A 22,993-nucleotide genomic window follows, 5' to 3' on the forward strand; every position below is an offset into this window, starting at 1 on the left:
AGGCGAGCAGGAGCCACCCAGTTACCCGGCTATCAGACAGCGTACCGGGATACATGGAGTGGTATCTCCGTATCACGCACGTTGCAGTTCAGCCTCCTCATCTGCGCTCGAGTACTCATTCTGGAGCTAGGGGAGGTCATGATGATGCTGACATGCACCGGCGGCGTAATGCAGATGCACTCGGTATCAGTACCGACATTGTACGGATGGGTCCCTCAGAGGCTACGTCACTAGGTGCCGGGCACCTATTTCATGCTATTTGTCAGATGCATCAGTTACTTCTGGGTGATGAGCCTGGCCCGAGTACAGCACCCTCTCATTCGGATCCAGCACCCTCTCATTCGGACGTACAGCAGTACACGCGTCGACGACGGCGTCATAGGGATTGATGATGGAGCCTTTGTAATCTTTGTAAAGCCTTTGATATTAATGAAAAATATATATTTTTGGTACATTTACGTGTAATATTTGTAAAGCCTGGCTCGTTCTATTTTACACAAATATAACAGTGCACATAACAATCAATCTAACAATGCGAAGACAGATATTTTTTGATTTATATTGATGATGGAGTTTCACAGTACATGACTCTAAGAGCCCAAAAAAATTTACAACTTTCAAAAATTGTACATATATAAACAATCAATCTAACTCTGCAATGCAAGTTAAGGTTCAAAGAGAACATCCTCATGATCTTTCAACATTTTAAATACATAGCTAACATAACTGTTGCTTATCAGAAAATCCGCCTCAATCATCAAAGGCAAACATTTAAAAGATGCTCTACCACCCCCTTAATTTCTCACTCCCCCAAATAAAGCGCGCAGCCTATTTGCGCTTCGCTCACCTGACCAAGAACATCACAGAGCCCTCTTTTCCAACAAAAGAAATGATAATGCCTGCTCAAAAACAAGAAAGTGAGATGGTGCAATCAGAAGTTCTTCCCCATGATACACTTCACAAGGTCTAAGATGCGAAAATAATCATAAAAAAGAGATGAATGTTTACCCTCCAGTCCATCACGACTATAGCGGTTGCTACCTGAAAGATTATTACATGGACTTCCACCAATAACCAGATCAAACCCACCAAATGTGTTAATCATCTGCTCAAGCTTGTCACCGTTAAGTTCTTGTACATCAGAAAGGTCTATTAGTTCCCCTGTTTGATTTGTTTGCTCCCACCAGCTCTTAAGTATGTTTCTGTTTACATCTGAAATCTCAACGGAAACAACAGTCTTCATATGTTTACATCTGTTTACAACTTTCAAAAATTATACATATATAAACAATCAATCTAACTCTACTGTCTCGCTAATTATAACATTAGGTGAGATGCTCTCTTTGAACTGTTGAATCCGGGCTTCATATGAATTTTCCCATCCGGTAGCACAAGGAAGATGATATTTTCGCCAGTTGGTCGCTACTGGCTGAACGGGATGTCCCGGCAACAAGAACACCTTCAAAATTAGAAATAAGAAAATATTAATAGCTACAAAATTATAAATAAGCAAAATTTAATAAGCAAAATTAAATATTCGCAAGTGTTGTGAACGTAGTACCTCAACAAAATGATTTCCATTTACGAATCCGATAGCGATATCTTTGCGGGATAGAAGAGGTACTGGCACAGAACGGAGAGGTAGGAAGGTCAGACATTGTTGCAACGAGAGATGGTATAGGACAACATTATAGCAGGATGCTATAAGATGACCCATGTCCGGCATAGTCATCCATCTGTCATATGGTGGACAATCATCATAATATGATAATGCATGAGTGATCTCAGCAAACGTCCCTTCCACACCATATAATGTGCGATAGTGGTCCGAATGACATTGCAACTCTTGCAATAAATCCTTCCTAACACGCACCCAGTCATCTTCTCCAAATCCCAGTAAGTCAGCTATTGCCCTAAATCCGCAATTCCCATCAGCTTTTACATCCTTGATATGCTGGATGTATGGTCTCAAGGCAGAAGGAATAGCATCAATATAGATAATGGGCGTATGTGACTGGGCTCTAGTACGAAAAACCTGCAAATAATATCAAATGATAGAAAATATGTAACAATGGCAGAAATATCCAAATAGTTATCCGTCTCAGCACATCCCGTACCGGCACGGCACGTCCCGACATATCCCGTATCGGCACGGCACGTACCGACATGTCCCGTATCGGCACATCTCGGCACGGCACATCCCGTATCGGCACATCTCGGCACGGCACGTCCCGACATGTCCCGTATCGGCACATCTCGGCACGGCACGTCCCGACATGTCCCGTATCGGCACATCTCGGCACGGCACGTCCCGACATGTCCCGTATCGGCACATCACATACCGGCACGGCACGGACCGTCCCGTAGACGTTGTGATACCTATTGTAAGGAAATAAATATTTGGTACTTACCTTTTGCTTGGGCCGCCTCTTTTGAATCTGAGTAGATGGATTGCGGATGGTAACTTTCTCAACACCAGGTGAATAACTATCCTGTCCAGATAGAACCAACTCAAACGCAGACGGGTCACGTCGAGTAGACGTATCAACCTTCATTGAAGCGCGCCCACGTGAACCGGTCTTCCGTTTTGCAGGCTCTAAAAGAGGTGTACTATCTGGACTTGCAATCTCTCGTAACTTCTTGATCATCTGCAATTGAGAAGCCCCATCTAACTTCTTGAATCGTAGCGCAATCAAATCTAACTCTGCATCACAACTCAACTGAATTGGCTGCACGGGGGGGGGGGGGGGTAGGCAGAATATCAAGTTTCCTCCAATGAGGATCTATGCAGTCGAGAGGAATGGGCCGACCTTCCACCCTGTACCGCGCAATCTGGTGAGCACATGGTATACCATGTGTGCGTCGAATAGCGCACCCACAATTTGAATCATCAAACCCAACTGAATTGGCTCGTTTCGATTGGGCGAGGACATGATTTAACGCACTTATAGATATGAAACCTCGCAACTCTTTGAATTCAGCTGGCTTGAAGTTGTGCTGCACTACCAATAAACTCTTCTCCAATGAGGCTTTAACGGAGCTGTGCTGCAACTCAATCAATCCATGTATTCTAGTCCAAGATGACTCGAAACTTCCTTGGCTTGATCCAAGCTGCTTTTTGAGCTTTGCATGTGCACTCTCGACCCTAGTAAACAAATGAAAGTTAGATATAACAATTGAGGCAAATTAAAATTAAATGAGTCTTTATTTGTGATACCTATTTGTCGTCACATTTCCGTAGTGCCTGCATGTATCCGTCCACGCCGCAACAAATCTTTCCTTGTATTTGCTCAGCCAAGTATCTGACACATACTGTAGTGCATCTGGATAGGTACCGAACTCTCTCTGCAGTGCACTCCAGTGATCATTATACTCGTCTTCCGTGGAGGACAGCACTAGTACATTCCAACTCATAATAAATTTATCCCATTTCTCCTTCAATTCGAATAATTTTTTGCACTTGGCCAAAACATTCCTACTAATATGCCATCTACATAATAAATGTCTAGCAGTAGGAAATACTCTATGAATTGCATTCATCAAAGCCAAGTCTCTATCTGTAACAATCAACTCAGGCAAAACATCATCAGCTATGACACTGCGCAATCTCTCTAATGCCCAAGTATAGCTTTCTTCCCACTCAGAATTTAAGTATACAAAAGCAATTGAAAATGTCATGTCAGTAGATGTCACCCCCACAATCTCTAAGAGCGGAAGACGATACCTATTCGTCTTGTACGTGCAATCCATTATCAACACACGGGGAAATGCACGGAACAAATCAATGCTGCCAGGGTGTGCCCAAAATAAGTCATGCACAACATCCGTATTAGTACAATTCCTATGCCACTCAATATATTTAGCCTCTGATAATTTACCTAATAGATGTTGCATTTCAGACCTCCCGGCTTTCTCTGCAACCTTAAACCGTTGACGTACATTGTAGATAGTCTTGATAGTCGTAACATTGAGGGCATCTCTTTCCTTCAATGTGGATAATATGTCCTTTGGACGAACCAAACTCTTCGACATATCCACTAACAATTCCGTCTCCTGCTCAGATAATCTCCCTGCATATGAGTGCCCCTCCAGATTCTCTGCAGCGGGATGATTGTGCACTCCACATACGACCAGTAATATCCAATCATCCGCAGTATCCAATTTCTTTCCTCTTAATGCAAAAGGGCATCCACACTTCTTTGTCCCACAGGCAGTCTTTATTCGCTTTTCTTTTTTGGTTCAGTACGTCCCACCCCTCTCACAACCTAACGTAATTCTGGGTTTCTTAGAAATGGTACCTGCATCGGATGATTTGATTACAACAACAAAACCATTTCGCCTCTCAGCTTCACGACACCAATTACACAAGTCCTCTCTACTCTTGAAGATCTATACATTAAACAATTTATGTAAGTACACAGTTGTAAAAATAGCTCGCTAAACTAATACAAAATTGCACAATACATTATAATACCTGGTAAGTTGTAAATTCGCTTGTGTAATCCAGTACAAATTCTGATCCAATTATACTCGATTCGGTTGTAGCATAGCCCTACATATAAAATAATTTATCACCAAGAATTAATGAATCAGAGGATCTGTTCGGCACAAAATTCAGCACGGCACGTGATTTGGCACCAGAAGGCTTCTGTTCGGCTGCACAGTGCCGAACAGAAGGCTTCTGTTCGGCTGCACAGAGCCGGACAGAACCCTTCTGTTCGGCTGCACAGTGCCGGACAGAAGCCTTCTGTTCGGCACTGTGCAGCCGAACAGAAGGCTTCTGTTCGGTTGAGGGTTGCCGAACAGAAGGCTTCTGTTCGGCACTGTGCAGCCGAACAGAAGCCTTTTGTTCGGCGATCCAGTGCCGAACGGAGCACGAACCGTGAAAAAAAAAAAATTTCGAAACAAGGTGGAACACGTACCTTTGCGGCCGAATCTTCGTCCCAAATCACTAGTTGCTTGTCCATGCTTCGAATGGGGCTTAAATCTCCTTCAAAGATCGCCTAAACGATGTAAATGGATCGAGGGGTTTAAGGGGGGTTTGAGGGGGGCAAGGTTTTTTTTCTTTTCAAAACGAAACGGAGGAGGAGGAGGGGGGGTGTACTGAGAAAATTTCAAGGGCAATATGGTAATTACACTAAAGGTTAGTTTGGGTATTTTCTTTTTGGTTTTTGGGGGGTGTCCTTAGCAATAGGGGGGTGTATATAGAACCACCCCGTCGAGAAAGAACGCAAATCTCCAGCCCGCAGAAATGACCGTTACGGCCTCAGTGGCATCATCGTGTATTTCTACAAATCCAGGGGCCATCTTTCAAATATCTTTTAAGTTTCCCAATATTCGACCGTTAAAAATAATTCCAAAAAGAAATTTCACCATTGGCATCTCCCCTTCCCCAAAATCCTCCCCATTACTTGTTTTTTTCTCTTCTTAAAGTCCCTCACTCCCTCCCCCCAGTCAAACCTTTTGAATTCTTGGGCTATTGTGGTGGTCTTTGGTGGTTGAGAATCTTTATTCTGAAATGAATTGGTCTTCTTTCTTCTGTTTTTTTTTGTAGTCTATAGCGTAATGTGAATGGAAGAGACGCAGAATGCTCTGTTCTGCTACTTTGGTTAATGTTTTCAAATCGGTTGAGGGAATTATGTAACAACAATCATTGCACAGCAATTTCTTTCGAATTATATTTTCTTCTTGAACCATTTTCTTGTGTCCGTTTTGCAATTTCTTTCTAAGTCGACATAAGATGGTGTAGATGCATCTGAACAGTACAATTCAAGAGTTCTAGGGACTTTTATGATGGCTGGATTACAATATAACAAGCGGTCCCCAATCAATAATTAAGATGACTAGTTTTTATTCTTTAGTTTTGGACCACTTCAATGATTCTTTAACCCTGCAGTACTAATTTGAAACCAGATTTACCTTGATATGGGGTTGAAACAAGTGCCTAATTTGGGAGGATAAAGCTAATTCTTTCTAATTTTGGAGAGCACAATTTCATGCTTTTGGTTCTTTCTACAATCACAAGGATCTAGTTGCTTGTAGAGATTGTTCAACTCCTCTGGCTTGTTAAAGGAGTCCAAGAGTCAATAGCATCCTTTTCTTAGAAGGAGGATTGCAGCTCTTTCTAAATCATCAAAGGGACCTCCCCCTCCCTTCCAAATAAAGAGTAAATTGCAAGCTAAGCAAGCATCTGCAATGGATTACTTCCGAAATGTCCAAAGGAGTCAGCTTTGGTTCAAAATAAATGAGAAGGCATACAATAAAATCATATAACCTTTTATTATTTCCTCTGATTAAATACATCGTCCACACTAACCAACGAATTTAAACAAGAATAAAGAAGGAAATGGCTCAACTAGGTTTACACAGAAATGAGAACACAAAACCATGGGAAACCAACATGGTGACGACGATGTAACGGTGGTTAAGCAGAGACGCAGCCCTCCCTCTTCTTTGCAAGCTCTCAGACATTATCTGGCCCTTTTTTCTTCTCATGGGCAGGAGATGAAGACTCGACGGCGCCCGGAGGGGGCTGGGGAATGCCGTAAACTTGCGCGTCCACGCCGGCGCGCGCTTCCTTCCTCGCCTTCGCCTTCCCAAGAAAGAAGCAGCCGAACCCGAGCAAGATGGCGAAGATAATAAGAGGGAGGGAGATGACTATAACAAAGCCCATCTCTGCTCCTTCTTCCAATGGGACTCAAGAGTTCAAGGTAGAGAGGCTATATAAAGGGATTAAGGCTTGATGGAAGTGAGGAAGCTGGTAGAGAGACGATGGAACCAGAAAAGGTGTTGATGAGTCTCTCTAGACACAGCAGGAAGGAGAGAGAGGATCCAGACAAGGTTGGGGTGTGAAGCGCTGCTTCCAAAGCTAAAAGCTGAATAAATAGACAAGGGAGCCTCTGCTTTCTGCTTTCCAGATGCATGGATAGAGAAGTGGCATCTCTCATGGCCGGACGGCAGCACAACGCTACCATGTGACCGTTACCCAACGTTCGAATGTGATTGTAGTTTGGCAGTATTAGTGAGAATGCCTAGGTGCAGCCGATATATATGGTCGTCACCTTTCTCCACTTGATATTAACTATTAAATAGTTTCAAACCAGAACTTAGGACTCCTCTCTTAGGGGAAGAGGGAAAAATGTACAGAAAATGTTTTATATTTGATTTGATTTTTTTTTAAAAATAGCTATTAAAATAAGATTTTTTATATTTTAAGAAAAAAATCTATATAGAGGATATTAGTAAATTTCTATTGCACCGACTGAGCATTGAGATATTTTTTATTTTAAAAATATCTTTAGATAAAATGAACTAAGATCTTTTCCTTTATTAAGGACGTAATTGGTATTTTACATAATTTAATCAAGAAAGTAGATGCACAACAAAATATAAGTTACTCTAGAATATATCAATTTCTATGGTTAACCAAATATGCAAAACCTACTTTTCTAGATATTGTATATCTAAGCATCAACTTTTCAAAAAAAAATATTCTAATAAAAAAAACTTTCTGTGAAATATTTTTGTATCTAAATTATTAGTGATTATTACTGGATCCACCTATCCAATATTCGAATGCGACCAACCCAACCTAGCTTTGAAATAGACATCACTGGCATTCACAACATTGTGGATATACAGAAGGAGCATAACAACCAAATCCTTCGATCACTCTTGCAAAAATACTTTCAGCACCATCAAACAGAACCATTGCACTCCAGTAACTGGAGTAGCGTGCTTACTGACAAACAGGCAAGCACAGTATCACCATCTTAGCCAAGCTGCAATTCTCCGAGATCATGCGTGCCTCTAGTACTCTTATTTTTCTTTTCTTTTTCTTCCCTCCACTGTACTCGTTCTGGATTTCATGTAACAAGTGAGATCATCTGGGTGGGCTGCCCCCCCCCCCCCCCCCCCCCCCCCCCCTCCTTTGTCAAAACATAAATCATATAATCCTCCTGGACTCCGACCTCAGGCTACGTGGCAGCATCGGTCCATGCAGCATCACCTGGTGAACAAGCCAGGCAGCTGAGAGGCCTAAAATTTCACCTTTGTTAATAAATTCATCTGAAGGATTTTCACTTTTGTATGAGCATGTTTAATCACAAGAATTCACCATATAACTTCTTTTCTCAAAAACGTATTGAAATCCACTAAATAGGATCCACCCTAGTAAAAGGAAAAGCCAGCCTAATGTATGTATCGACAAAACAAGATCATCATATATCAGGATGAGAATAATTCACAAAATATCTGTCTTATAGTGCAAAAAGAAAAAGGAAAGGAAAAAAAGGAAAGACATAATGCAATAGAGATCAGAAAACCTCGTCCACAGAGGTTCAGTGGCATTTTAGATTTCTGTATTTACAAGATATAATTGTAATGTATAATTGCAGTATGAAAAGTGGCGTAGTGGAATTTACTTGCAAACGGCTGCTACCTTCCTTCGCTTATGATCTCATCCAACAAAGGGGGGTCCGAGGGTGAAGGCAAGTGCTCTGTATCAGATACCATGGTTATGTTTGAATGTATGTTGGTCTGGATATTTTCAGATTTTATTATCGAGTGCTTTGAAAAGCCCCTGCTTGCAAAATTTTTACTGATATCATCGAACTGCCAGTCTGTCAAATAACCAGGCCTTGTTGTGACTTCACAGACCTCAACATCACCTGCCAGCATGGCCACCACCCTTGACATGGGTGGGCGTAGCATCGGCGATGCTTGAGTGCACAGAAGAGCTACATTGATAATGCGGATGGCCTCTTCTTCATTGAATGATGATAACCATGGGTCCACCATCTCCAGCTCGCGCCTGTTCTCCCGTAAATTCCAAGCCTATGGAAAAGAGATTGATAAGAATTATATGACGATATCTATGCATGCATGGTGTCCTTTGATCTTTTACATGCACAGATTGGGAAATGATTTATCACCATGCACAAAGTTAAACAATACCAAGTAAAAAGTTAGATTGTAATGGTAATTCGGCTAAAACAGATTGATGTAAAGAATTACATGGAGCAATACCAAGTCATTAATGCTAACCAAACTGAGAATTATTTAATTTAGATTGCAAACTGACTATATATGATCATTGATGGAGCAACATGGGAACTACAGGGTAGAAAAACAGACCTACAGGTCACCCTGAAAGTAACATGACAGCAGTTGATATGATTTGCAAGTAGCTTAAAATTGTCAACCTACCCATTCAAGGAGATAAACTTTCTCTGCTTCAAGACTCTGATCTGAATTAGGCCTTCCAGAGAGAACCTCCAAAACTACGACTCCAAATCCAAAGACATCGGCTTTTTCTGTGAGATGCCCTCTCATTGCATACTCCGGTGCAAGATAACCACTAAAAAAGAGAAAAAATAGTCGCCATAGTAATAACTCATGTTAGAAATGATATCGAAACAGAATGTTCTGTCGGTGCACTTAATTTAAGTAGATAGCGATCAATAGATAGCAAGTGAATGCGGATGAAATCCAGCAATTTAAGCAGTACTGATGCAGGCATCCTTACATTGTACCAGCAACTCTTGTGCTAATATGAGTCATCTTATCATCATAAAGCTTTGCGAGACCAAAATCTGATATTTTTGGGTTGAGATCAGAATCAAGCAGAATATTGCTGGCTTTGACATCTCTATGTACAATTCGCACGCTTGACTCCTCATGAAGATATGCTAGACCTCTTGCTGCACCCAAACATATTTCGAAGCGAGTGGTCCAATCAAGGTGCAAGTTGTTGTCACCTGTAATGCAGCAACAATCAAATGCATGACTTAATGGGTCTGCAGTGCCTTGTTAATAAAGATTGTGCACCTTATTTCCTGAATAGTGTAAGAACTCTACATCTGAAAAATAGACGAATTTTGAGTGTCTACTAAATTGTACCAAAGAGTGCCTGATCCAGGCTCCTGTTTTCTAAGTATTCATAGACCAGGAGCCGCTTGCCTCCCTCGATACAGCAACCATACAACTTCACAAGGTTTCGGTGCTGCACTGCAGATATAGTTGCAATTTCTGTCATGAATTGGCGCTTTCCTTGGCGAGATGCTACCGATAATTGCTTCACCGCAACAATTCTTCCATCAGAAAGTATACCCTGCAAAATATTATATAATTTTTTGAGGAAAAATTCCTCAACTCAATTCAACTAAGCCTTAACCCCACACTAGTAGGGGCCGGCTACATGAATCCTTTTCCTCCATGCCGCCCAGTTTCGGGCCATGATAATTTTTTGATGAAAAATATAAGGTATAATGTTGCAACTGTATTGTGCTTGAACTAACTTATCCCTGCTCAATGGTCATGGTAATGTTCCGTCAATTTAGTATTAATGTATCAGTCAATGACGTCACTATTTTAGAAACAAGAGGTTTCAAACAAACCCATATATTCCTGCAAAGGTGCAGCAATAAAATTTCGAGAAGCTTTTTGGAAATTAAAAGATACAAAAAGTCTGATAAGTTCATTCCAATAAGAATAAGCCTGATATGTACATTCCATTAAGGAATGATATCTTCTTTAATATAGAAGGATTCATGAAGTTACTAAATTAAAAATCTCATGGATGCTAAGTGCTTCCCATGATAATCTATTGATCAGGAGACATGGATCTTGCCAAGGTATGCATGTTAAATTCTGATGCTCGTTTACATGCATGCTTATGTTAGGCTCCGTATATAAATATTGAGCAATTCGGTGGTTGTCAGCCACCATCCAAGATTGAATCTGGTACTTCTCCAATGGAAAGTTGGCATGCCTACCAGCTGAGATTACAACTATTGGCAACTTGGCACTAGACCTTTTTCACAGACTTATTTTCTAGTTTATGGATCTTTAATCATCATATTCCAAATTATGGATACATGGATAGTTGATTTTGTACATAACTAGATATCATCTCTCTGAGTTTGAAAGTTGTTGGCCATGACCATATCACTATACATATTTCTGCTGTGCAAAACAAAAAATGCTATTTGACATGCATTATATGTACACTGACATGGAGTCATGGAAATAAATTGGTTTATAGACACAAATTGGTTTATAAAGTGTTTAGTCCTACATCCTTAATATATTGGGAAGATTTAGGGTACTTAAATAGGCCAAAGATCCCAATTGACAATTCCTAGCTAGTTTTTTTTGGGTGAAATCCTGAGTCTTTACAAATGGTATCAAAGCTGACTAAGCCTGTGGCCCATGCACGACTAGAGGACATTGCAATACAGGCCCATATGTTGGAGAATGGGATAGTCCAACATCAGGTAGGCAAATGACTTTAGGTGGCCCTAAATACACATGGGCCCATCCTACTATCAGAGTAAGCTTTTAGGGTCAATTAGTTAACATGGTATCAAAGCTCAGGTTTGCTTGAGGTCACGAGTTCGAATCTCCTCAGTGGTAATCATTTATTTAATTATCCCGTTCTTGTCTTAGGGCTGGATTGCTAACACCTTGGGCCCTCCCTTGGTGAAGATATCAAGTCTTAAACATCAAGACTTAAACAGGGAGAGCATGTGAGGTTCCATGTTGGCTTGAATTTAGTTCCGTATTAGTCGTGTCCTAGTGAAATCTTGGGTATGTAAGTAGGACAAAGAATCCCAAATAATAACTTCCGGCTAACATTTTTCAATGTCCACCTGGATGATTTCCTGGTTCGTTATAGGTTGCGCACCCTTCTTTTGTTTGGAGGAGGTTCCATGTTCAAATATCAGAAAGTGTCTCCTAGTGTCTCTGATAGGTAATTCTTGCATTATTTCTTTGATATGAGTTGTGGCACTATCATCAATGTTCTTTAAAAGGAAAGAAAAAGGGAAAAAAAAGAAAAAAGAAAGATGTCGTGGACTGTTACTCACCTTAAACACAGGACCAAATCCTCCCTCTCCTAGCTTATTAGCAGGACTGAAATTTTCTGTAGCAGTTTTCAGTTCCATATAGGTGAAAGTGTCTGGTCTGGCACTAATTTCTAGCAGATCTGCATTATAAAGGAAGAAACAAGTTATAACCATCTTCAGTTCACTTCTAGTATTAGTCAATATATCTCTGAAGACTATTGAAAGAAGTTGCACCTTCATCATCATCCATGCCTAATCTTCTCCTCTGTCTATATATAAACATGACAAGAAGAGTAAATAGGACTAAAGCCACAGCACCAGCTGCAATGCCAACGATCAGACCTGTCCTCTTATTTGTTGAATGAGTAGATGGTGGTTTATTACTAACAGTAGGGGTGAAGTCTGGACAGTAAATTCAGAAATAAGAAGCTGATATGGACATTTTACTAATAATTAATTATTAAATTTGAGTGTTTGTAATTACCGGAAGGAGATACGCTAATAGCTGATATGGATGAGCCATAGTAGCCTTGAGTTGGCACACAGCATGTACCCTTTCCAGACCAAAAGAAATGGATTTCTAGAAAGTTATTTGTCACTGGTGCAGTGAACTCTTTCACGACGGCTTTAACGGATCTCTCCCCAGCTTCCTTTCTAATATCAAAGTCCTTCTCTTTTAGATTACCCTGAAATAAAAGAAAAATTCACACACTCAGATATTAATTCGTGTAACCATTCACAAGACAGAGATGGCATATATCGAGATTTGTAATCGCTTATGTTGATAAGCATTGATTTTTATGATACTTTAAGTATGTCTACTTGGTAGGTTAGTGGGAACTAAGTAATGCTATAAAATGCTGCACTGATGATTGAGAAAACTCCATCTTTGCTTATCCAATCTATCAGTTTAGCTAATACATTTTTCGATCATTCATGTGCTAGAATTGACTAACAGCCATAATATGAGCCATGCTTCAAGGAGAATATACAGCTGATAAAAAGTAGGTAATTTCATAATCAAAAGTTTAATCTAATATATTAAAGTGATATTTGTAGAAAGACCCATGCTTCCTAAATTAGTGACACATACATTACTTTTGTTTTTTACCCTGGAGCTACTGAACAGCTGAATCATCCATCTATGAAGACATCATTAGAAAGATAACTATTCCTATAAAGTTTTCATGAGTTCCAGGACACCATACTACAATGTTAAGCAGTTGCGCATAAGAAGTCTATTATTATTGTTGCTTTCATTATTTAAATCATGCTGATATGATCTCATTATTAGTGTATATTTGAAACAATATTTGAAACACAAAAGATTTGAGCACACTTACCTGTATATAGATATCAAAAACTCTCCTCCCAACACTTTTCCAAGTAGGTGGATTGAGGATTTGTGTCTCGGCAAAATTCAACTTTATAGTGTAATTTCCATTCTCAAGCCCAAGACCATAGTATCTTAATGATGATGGAGATAGCCTTGCAGACTGGTACAGCTCTGATTCTAGAGTGTTTGAGAACTGAGATGCACTGTCCAGTATATAATCAGCAGTCGAGGCGTCCATAAAAGTTCCAACATTGCTAACTGCCCAATTATTTGCGTCAGTTACGTAATAAGATGCCGATGTGAGAGATTTGCGGTCTATTTCATACACAGTTCCATCAGAGGATGTTATGGTTTTATTACCACCACACGTTATAGCAAAGGAAGAATCTGCAAACCAGTGGATGAAAAATAATTATTTTTAGGCAGCAACTAATGATAAAAAAGCAATAAGAGCAACTTACAAATTGGTGATCCACGATTGCAAGGTATATCTTGCTGAAGACAATTCAATCCTGAAGGTAAAACACTGTAGACATAACAATGCAATGGCAACACTTCAGAAGACAAAAGATTTAGTGCTGCAGAAGTTCTAATGGTTATTTTATCAGTGGTAGGTACCTGCTATTAGAACTATCAACCACAAAGTTGTTGGCCACCAAGTTCCTGTATGATACAACAAAGGGAGTTCACAATCAGTGGTACTACGACATGTGGAAGAAATCATATTCTAAAAACAAGGAGGTAGTGTCGCAACTACTACCTAAGTGATCACAAATAATATTAGTTAAATGCCTTGTCCCCGCTGCTGAGGCAAGAGTATGTCTGTATATACACATGCACACACATGTGCGTGCGTGCACACACACAGATATATGCACACACATACGTATATACATACATACATACATACATGTGTATCTATGTGTGCATATATATGTATGTGTATATTTTCAGCTGAACTTGGTTTTACTTGAATAGATCTCCATTCAGATTTGGTAAGGTCCGCATTGGATACGAGGATTCAACATTGATGATTCGAATAGTTGGTTGTGATCAACTACCTCGAAACTACTTAAAATCCAAAAATTATGTAATTTGGTTGTGATCACATTCAATGGCTTGGATCATTGATGTCAAACTAGACATATGATTAGATCTGAGTGAGTATAGCTAAGTCTAGCTATATATATATGTGTGTGTGTGTGTGCATGTGTGTATGTATGTATAGTTTGAACCAAGAAAGAAATATTGAAGGAACTTTTTGAGATCATGGTGCTCACAATTGCAAGATTTTTGGACTAACAGAAATCACTATTTTAAATGGATTTGGCTGTTCCAAATTCAGAAGGATTGAGGGGGTTGACAGGCATCCTTACCCTCCAACTTCTCCTTTCTGTTGCCTCTCCAAACTACAACTCACATCAGTGTGGCAGGTATCACCTAGATGGGGTATTTTGGCATCCTAAGTGGTCTAGATTAGAATAAAGCTGTTTCTAATTATAGAAGAACGATCTTGATGATATGAAGTTATCGTTCTACGATTGAATTGTTTATTGTGAGGTCACGCATATGGAGCCAAATTTAGATCTAGACTCTACTCTCGATGTTTGGTCAGATTGTTCATATCATCTCAGTCCTGCTTCTTCACAATATACTCGAGAATATCCGATACCATGTACAGAAAGAGAAAGTATCCTGGTCCTTCAAGAATGATTAAGCTGCAATTGATACTTTTAAACATTGTATTATGACTATATAGTAAAAGAGAGAAGTTTTCTGCTTTTCCAACATACAGATTCAAATTTTGTTGGCTAACCCAAGAAGGAAAGCTTCCTGACAGTTGATTATATGATAGGTCTCTGCAAGGAAAGACACAATTTGTCATCAACAGCATGAAAACAGCAAAAAGAAAAGAAAGCGTATTGTAAAGTCATCAAGTAACATTAGTCTAAATTATTGAAGGAATCATAAAATAATATGCTTAAAGAATTCAATCAGATGAACATTCTTCTGTGCATAATATCGTAAACACTAAACAATTTAAATGGAAGATAAGGATCTGAAATAGGATAAGAAGGATTGAAAGATTTTGTTATAATCAGATTTGTATGTAAATTAAGAAGAATTAGATGAACATACACATTAAGAAGTGAGGTGCTTTTGCTGGCAGGCAAGCTACCAGAGAGGCTATTGTTCCCAAGAAATCTGCAAGAGAAGACATTAAAAGAATAAAACAGGACTTTTTTGTTAAGAAATGAACAAGGAAAAAAACTCCATAGGGTAGGCATTTTTTTAGGAACAAGTGTATGTATATAATTTTTAAATGAAGACATCTATTTTCCTTACAAGTAGCTGAGCAAACTCAAATTGAAGAGAGCTTGAGGAAGTTGGCCTGTCAAATTGTTAAAGCTCAGATCCCTATTGAAGTAAATTTAGAAAAGAACAAATAGATTTGTTATTAGTACACAGACTGAATTATATGAACTCATATATAGAAGATATCGTCAATTTAACACAAGTCATCAATATGAATAACACATGATTGTAGCCGACTTACAATATTAGCAAACTAGTGTAGCGGGAAAAGTCCGATGGAATAGAATCAGATATCCTGCTATTCCTCAAGACTCTGTAAACATTATATAATGATGTTTACCGACAGAATGGCATAGAACGAAATGAAACATGATAGCAAATTGTGCAGTTGAGATGCATGAACTTACAAGTTGGTTAAGGATGTTAAATTACTGATAAATGCTAAAGTTGAGCTTCCATTTGATATGTCACCTAGCCGTCTGCATTGCCACATATATAGATCATGAATGAAGTAAGCATGTTTCAACAAAGGTGTGGATGCATATCAAGTCGATCAATGTATAATGACTATATGTTGTTGGCATCATTTGAAAGCATTTTCACAGTGATGCTACTAAGACATCACATCAGCTTATACTATGGATCACAAATTAATCTAATATATTGCTGAGAGCTAACAGAACTAGAAGTAGATGAAATAACTTACAAATCTGTCAAACTCGTGAGACTAGAAAAACTTGAAGGGATCGGGCCTTCAAAAGAGTTGCCTTGCATCCTCCTATAATGAAGATTCAAGAATTAGTGGCTAAAAGGAAAATTTATTGTATATCAGGACAACAATATGTTTCATAGGCAATGTTACTTCCTGCGGCTTCCAAAAAATCAAAAAATTAACTACAAATGCGAAATGTAATATGTGACAATTTTTTGTTGCTTTTTTTCACCAATGAAGCATAAGAAGTCTTTCACATGACCCCGTTTGCAATTTAACAATACATCTAAATATGTAATATGTCATTTGATGAAATCTTTCAGCTCATTTTCGGCTCCCCTTTGCACATAAGTATAGGTGAACCTTGCTCTCAACAACAACCTAGTTGAAGAACATATATGTTGATGAATTTATAGATACTGGTATAGCACAATAAATATAAAATGAGTCTTCCTTTTGCCTCCTTGAGGCTTGCTATTACTTTTTCTTGTTTTTTTTCAAAAAATTTGGGTAGGTTCCGCCCTCCCTTCCTCTCATTGCCCCCCCTCTCTCTTGTGAGGCAGAGAAAACAAAAAAAAGAAGAAAAAGAAAACATGGACTTGCAACATCACAAGAAATATGATATAGACATCAAATGAAACAAATTGATATCAGATTTCAAGGGCATCCAATGAAATATCATTTCTTAATCTTACAAAGTGGTTAAGTTTGTCTCGCTGAAGTCTGGTATTTTGCCCGTGAAATTATTGTCTGATGCCCACCTGAAATTACAACAAAATTAGCGGAGGCCAATTTGAATTTGTATAGCCAATTTTTGCACACATAGTATATGAGACTTACAAAGTCTGCAAGTTCTTGAGACTTGATACAGTCGATGGGAACTCACCACCTAGTCCACAACTATTTATGTACCTGTTCAAGAAAGCATAAAGCCATAAATCATAAGGCCCATGTTAATAGTTTTCCATTTACAAACATAAAACATGGTGCTTAAAGGTAATCAGAAGCTAACAATTGCTGGAGATTGGTCAAGTTCCCGAGCTCAGAGGGGAGCGAACCACTGAAGTTATTGGTACCTATGCTCCTGCAGAAGTTTACGCAAAATCAAATGCCTTATTCTTTGTCACCATTTTCATGCCAAAACAATTTAATATCATGAAACAGTGCAGTATACCATTGGCTTCCCTCCTTGTCATGGCACCCCTCTCTACTTGGAGAGCTCCAGGGTTTGAACCCTGGAGGTGGTACCATATTTCTCAACAAGAAGAAGAGAATATCTCTTCAAAATTTGTCCATAACCTGTTTTGCTTATTGATATTCTTCTTACAGATATTACATGAAACATGTTGTTCTATGTCATCGTCTAGGAGTAGTTAGAAACACAAAGTTCAGACATCTCAACCAACAAAGAAAAGATCTACATGCAACAAAATTATTAAGACTAAGTGTTATATTAGTAACTTGCTATCTGACCAGTATAAATTGAACAATAAAAGCATTAATAATTTGTTGCTTGTTTCTTACAATGAGATGAGCTTTTGAAGCTTTCCAAGCTCCTTTGGAATAGTCCCTGATAATGCATTTGTACCAACAGTCCTGGTGATGAAGAAATGGAAACTATGGTGAGGACAACAGGGAAAGCATAGATGCTTTAAGAAATCACTACTTCAAATAAGCTTGTCACTGATCTTACAAGTATTGCAACTCGGTCAAATTCCCAATAAATGCTGGTAACGTACCAGTCAAGTAGTTCTGAGACAAAATCCTGCAAAAATTGTCATCCTATCAAAATCGCTAGAAATGACACAAATGCCAGCTAAATACTTTCTTATGGTTCCTTAGGTATTTCATTTTCTTATTCTCACTGTGGTGTAGCAGTAGATCATCTGAATAGAGTATTAACATTTTCTCACTTAAAATTTGATTTAACACTAGCATATAGTGTCAGATTCATTTAACATGTAAGGGCACTTGAGGAATGCCAGATCTAAACACTTTCTTAGATGCAAGTCAAGTCATATACATACGATGCACACCTAGCATGTCCCTGATTTTTCTGTAAGGTCCACACCAAATTGATGATGTCATAGACCTTCTGAATGTAACTAGCACAACTAATGCACATGCTATTCGAGAAATATTAGATGTTCATGTTACAACTTTTACCCACACCAACTTGTGGATCTAGCATTTCTTAAAAAAATCATCCCTTTAATTTAATTGGAAGTTTGAGATAGTGAGTGGCCATACAAATTGTTAAGGTACGTCAAGTTTTGCAGCTCCTCCGGGATTGTGCCTACCACATCGATGGCATATACTTTCCTGCATACAAACATGTTAACAAAAATAAGCATAAAAGAGTGTTATAGCAAAAACAAAGCAAACTGTTAATTTGGAGAATGAAGCAGTTTGCTCCCTAATACATCTTAAACAAGAGTCCTCGACAAATCTAGATGCTAATTTTCCAGATTTTTTTATGCAAACTAGTTAAATGTAGTAGCTCTACATAAATCAATTAGATTACTTGATTCGCTATCAGCTATCTTTATGGGAAGAAGATAAGTTGTTAATTGGGCAATAGTTCAGTAGTCACACCAAGGTATGTCGTCTCGATATCAGGCCCCATACCGGTGCCACTTTGTCACTGTGTTGGTACGCTTAGTATGGAAGCCGATTTGGTGTACCAAGTATCAGTACGCCTCATGTACCACGTACTGGTACTATACTATATGCCCCGAACTGTTCAGTTTGGTACGGTATGGCATACCACACTACACTCTTTTGTCCAAACCCTCATATCTTCCTCTAAATGGAAGAGGTCCATTGTTGAATGTTGGTTGACAAACAGTAACATTTCGGGCCCGTTCTTCTTTAAAGGGTAAAAAACTAAACTTAGAAATCTATATTTTTCTGGATAAGTATTTCTCAAGCAACATTTAGATAAGAAAATAATTTACCTATATTATTTTATGCATTGGAAAGTAGATTCAAAGTCTGTTACTCATATTTCTTTGCGTTACTACTTTCCTAGATAAGTTGCTAAGATCTATCCATTTTTTTCATAATATCATTTATTATATAAATATTATTATATTCAATAATATTATATTATATTATATATATTATTTATAATATATTATAGGGTTTAGGGTATTCTAGGAATAAAATTAAAAAAATATATTTTACCGGCTGATGGAGAAATGATTGGCTCACCTCCTAAGTGGTTAAGACTGTCCTCCTATTTTATGAGCAAATGCTACCTATGAAAAAATAACTTACCCACCTAAAAAAAGATGAGAACATGGGTAAATTGGTCAATGAAAAGTTGACCAACTTTTCTATGATATTTACCTAGCAAACAACAAGCCCTCATGTATGGAGTGTCAGGCTTGAAGAATCAGAAGTGCTCTCAGTTCAGCCTGACTTTAACCAACACTAGTATACACTTGCCCACGCTTAACTCCAATATAACTTCCCCACTCATCATGTTCTTTGTCGATGAAGATGACCCGAGGCATTTTGATCTTTCCAACATAATTCATTTTTTCTTATAAAAAAGTAAAATAGAATCTTACTTGTTTCTAATGGGATAGAAGTCCTAGAATAGTCCCTCTCATCCAACTATCAACTAATATCATGAATTCTTTTATTCAAATATCTTGGGCTGATCATAGCTTAAGTTATAATCCTAAAGCATATTGCTGTATTCTTATCTTTATTTATGAGAACAAGTTTTTTTTTTTTGATGATAATGGGAGGCTAAAAGAAGCCACCCAGCTTTTATTAATAAAGATAAAAGAATTTACATCTTGGAAAAGAGAACAAGTTCAGTTAAAAAAAGATAAAGGATAAATAATAAGAACCTCAATAAAAATCAAACAATAAGAAGAGAGTAAGGAATATTCTTGATTTTGTTCCAAATTCTTCCAAAAGCTGGTAGTTTTTTTTTTTTTTGAATGCATGGAATAGACCACTCATTGAAATTATGAAGACCAGCATAAGCAACCACAGAATAATTGCAGGGACTATTTTATCTTATTCCAAAAAAAAATCTTCAAGGATATTTTGTATAAAAATCCATTTGATTATTGATTTTGCAAAAAAAAATCAGATTAATTTCCTTAAAAATTACCCATATTTTAGGATATCCAAAAATTTTTACTCCAACACACTTGTTTAGACAAATTTGCTGAACTAACTTAGGTTCCTAAAGAGAGAGATGTTTGGGCATACAGCTTGGTGATGTGGCAGGTGGTCTTATTGTTGTAGCTGCAGTCACATTTGACCGCCGGGTTGAAGTCGGAGCCGTCAAAATCGGTGGAGTCGATGGCGGCGCCGCTGCATGGCTCGCCGCTGATGTTCCATTTCGCCGACTCCTTCAGCCCCCACCTTCCCAGTATCGCGTTCAACGCCTCGACTGCAACGCCACAAAAAAAAAGAGACAAAATCCACATCAGCAACAACGCACGTACACTATCTGATCTTCGGAACACGTTTTTCCCATGAACCAGCGTGGTAGGTCGAGCAAAACTATTTGTTTATCTACTTTAGATTTCCTTTTGCACGCGTTTTTTTCACACGGCCTAAACAATTCACCGGTCGAATTTGGCACAAAGTAATTGGTTAAGTTCACTGCGGTCGGAGATTCGCGAAGCGCCACGTCGGTTTAGAAAGGCAAACATTTTACCAATGAAAATCTTGACACGAAACAATATCTACCCAAGAATAATAAGATATTCATGTACCAAAAAAAAGAATAATAAGAAATTCTCTTGCAATCTCAAGTGTTTTTTTCTCTCCTCACAGAAATTTTTTCTCTACTAACAATGGAGAATAAATAGACAAGAAATCCTTTTTTTCTACTTGAGAGGTGTTAGATCGTTTTTGATCTAAAAAAAAGAGAAGTATTCGATGGTTCTTGCAGTTTTATTTCTTTGAGTTGGCATGCATACCTTCGGATGGGACGGTTGTAGCTTTAGCTCTGGATCTCTCAACAAGGAGGAAGAGATAAAGAATGCTAAGAAGAAAAGCTGGTAAAGAAAAGACGTCTGAAGCTTTCTTTGGCACCATCACCATCTCTCTCTCTCTCTCTCGGAGTTTCCCAGAGGAGTGGCAAAATTAAAATGCTTGGAGGATTCTTGGCCCCTTAATTTGTCTTGGTAGCATCCTCTTCAATTTATAAAGGTTGAGAGAGCGAGAGAGAGAGGGGGGAGAAGCGGTGGGGAGAGAAGAGTGGGTTGTTGGTTGCTTACATCCTCGTAGCGTCAGCTTTTAAAACTCTACCCTGTACTCCCCTCTCTCTCTCTCTCTCATGATTACGTTACCTTATGGTACGGTCGTGATACGGAGCAATGAAACTTGGACCGAGTAAAGGAAAACCAACGCAGCCGAACCCTTGATGTTGCCTTGGGGGTCGTTGGATTTAGTTTCAAAATATCAAGCTACCTATTTCAATTTTGGCTTGTTTTCCTCATGACATCATATGATTGATATTTGACCGGCATTTTTCTCAACTCAACCTAGCCCTCACTTGAAGCAAGTTGATGTAGGTCAAGCTAACTCGATCGAATTCGATATTAGATTACGTGGAGTTTGCTCGAGTTCCCTTGTGTTACGGACAAAATTATTGCATTGCATTAAGGTTAGCTAGTTTAGAAATTGAATAGGGTACGGATAAGATTATCCTGACCCAATAAACCTAAATGGAAGAACTTTCTTTTTATTGTTGCAAGTTCAATTCTCAGCAGTCAATGATCATGAAGGCAAAGACTTGGGGTGGTGGTGCATTATGGGCAGGATAAGTCTCGATGTTCTCATTTGTGAAATGACGTCTTTTGAAAAATCCCTGCGAAGATTCTCAGCTGATAGGTGTGTCAATGGACAAGTCCTTATCAATCAACCACCTTGTCTGCCATCTCAATCTACTAGACTCGGAGTCAAGGATTTATCTCTTATAAACCAATCCCTTCTAACCAAATGCTTATAAACGAATCCCTTCTAACCAAATGTTTATAAACTAATCCCTTCTAACCAAATGGGGATGAGGGTCCCTCAAGAATGACCCGGCCCAAGGAGAAAAAAAGTGCATAGGAATTATTACAAAAAAATCATGCTATTAACCTGATAGAAGCTTAAGAGAAGATGTTCAAAACTCTGGCACAAGGAGATAAATTCCCTCCAACCATTTTGGAACAGGATTCATCATGAAATTGGGAATATACATGAAACAAGTTTTGGAAGCTCAATGGACTTTGTGAGATACCTCTTAGGACACTCTTCCCCACTCTATTCAGATAGAATCCTCTCACTAATATCTTTCCCAACACTGTCCAATTGGTTGATGGACTTGATCATGGTCTAACACTGTGACTTAAAATAAATTTGAACGGATCCGAGCCATGCATAATTCCCAATCCGAACATGCCCATTGCATCGCCTAGTATCATATTAGATCACCTGTCATATATGTATTAGGCTACTTGCCCTCATGTGGCGTTCTAAGATTGTGTAGTATGTAGGATATGTTGTGCCAGTTAACTCCATGTATCTCTCCACCAATTACCATCCTAAATGCAGGAGCAGTGGTTTGAATGGTGATTTGGCGGGCAATCTAGGAACCTACACCCTTGTGGCCGGCTCCCACACCATTTAGAAGGATGTAGGTTCATAAGATCAGTTCGTTCATTGATGATATCTTCAACTAGTTGAGATCTAAATTGGCTCCAACTATCATTGGGATCCCACCCCTATCACACTGAATTTATGTCCACTAAAAGATATGTA

General features: G+C 38.7%; 2 protein-coding genes across 3 annotated transcripts; both read right to left on the reverse strand.

Moving 5' to 3' along the window:
- Positions 1-1,097: 1,097 nt before the first annotated feature.
- Positions 1,098-4,285, reverse strand: LOC148715001 (uncharacterized). Its single transcript, XM_088717259.2, has 2 exons — positions 2,412-4,285; positions 1,098-2,035 (listed from the first exon to the last, which is right to left on the reverse strand). Exons 1-2 carry the CDS (start codon positions 2,646-2,648, stop codon positions 1,517-1,519), a joined length of 756 nt encoding a protein of 251 aa, XP_088573385.1. The 5' UTR covers positions 2,649-4,285; the 3' UTR covers positions 1,098-1,516.
- Positions 4,286-8,200: 3,915 nt separating this feature from the next.
- Positions 8,201-21,495, reverse strand: LOC103722528 (putative LRR receptor-like serine/threonine-protein kinase At1g56130). Of its 2 annotated transcripts, XM_039114475.2 has the most exons (24): positions 21,163-21,495; positions 20,444-20,627; positions 18,461-18,532; positions 17,904-17,975; positions 17,735-17,806; positions 17,223-17,294; positions 17,051-17,122; positions 16,906-16,971; positions 16,205-16,276; positions 15,906-15,977; positions 15,740-15,811; positions 15,529-15,600; positions 15,322-15,387; positions 14,976-15,041; positions 13,801-13,845; positions 13,644-13,708; positions 13,190-13,569; positions 12,331-12,532; positions 12,081-12,248; positions 11,868-11,986; positions 9,901-10,111; positions 9,527-9,758; positions 9,208-9,358; positions 8,201-8,835 (listed from the first exon to the last, which is right to left on the reverse strand). In XM_039114475.2, the coding sequence occupies exons 1-24, from the start codon at positions 21,284-21,286 to the stop codon at positions 8,437-8,439; spliced, it is 3,126 nt and encodes a 1,041-aa protein (XP_038970403.2). In that variant the 5' UTR covers positions 21,287-21,495; the 3' UTR covers positions 8,201-8,436. The 2 variants fall into 2 exon arrangements, with proteins under 2 accessions (XP_038970403.2, XP_088573386.1); XM_088717260.1 differs by lacking the exon at positions 17,223-17,294 and having other exon boundaries at positions 21,163-21,405.
- Positions 21,496-22,993: the final 1,498 nt, after the last annotated feature.

This window comes from Phoenix dactylifera, chromosome 1, assembly GCF_051530095.1.
Source record: "Phoenix dactylifera cultivar Ajwa chromosome 1, Ajwa_hap1_PhDact_Kaust_v1.1, whole genome shotgun sequence".
Lineage (NCBI taxonomy): Eukaryota > Viridiplantae > Streptophyta > Magnoliopsida > Arecales > Arecaceae > Phoenix > Phoenix dactylifera.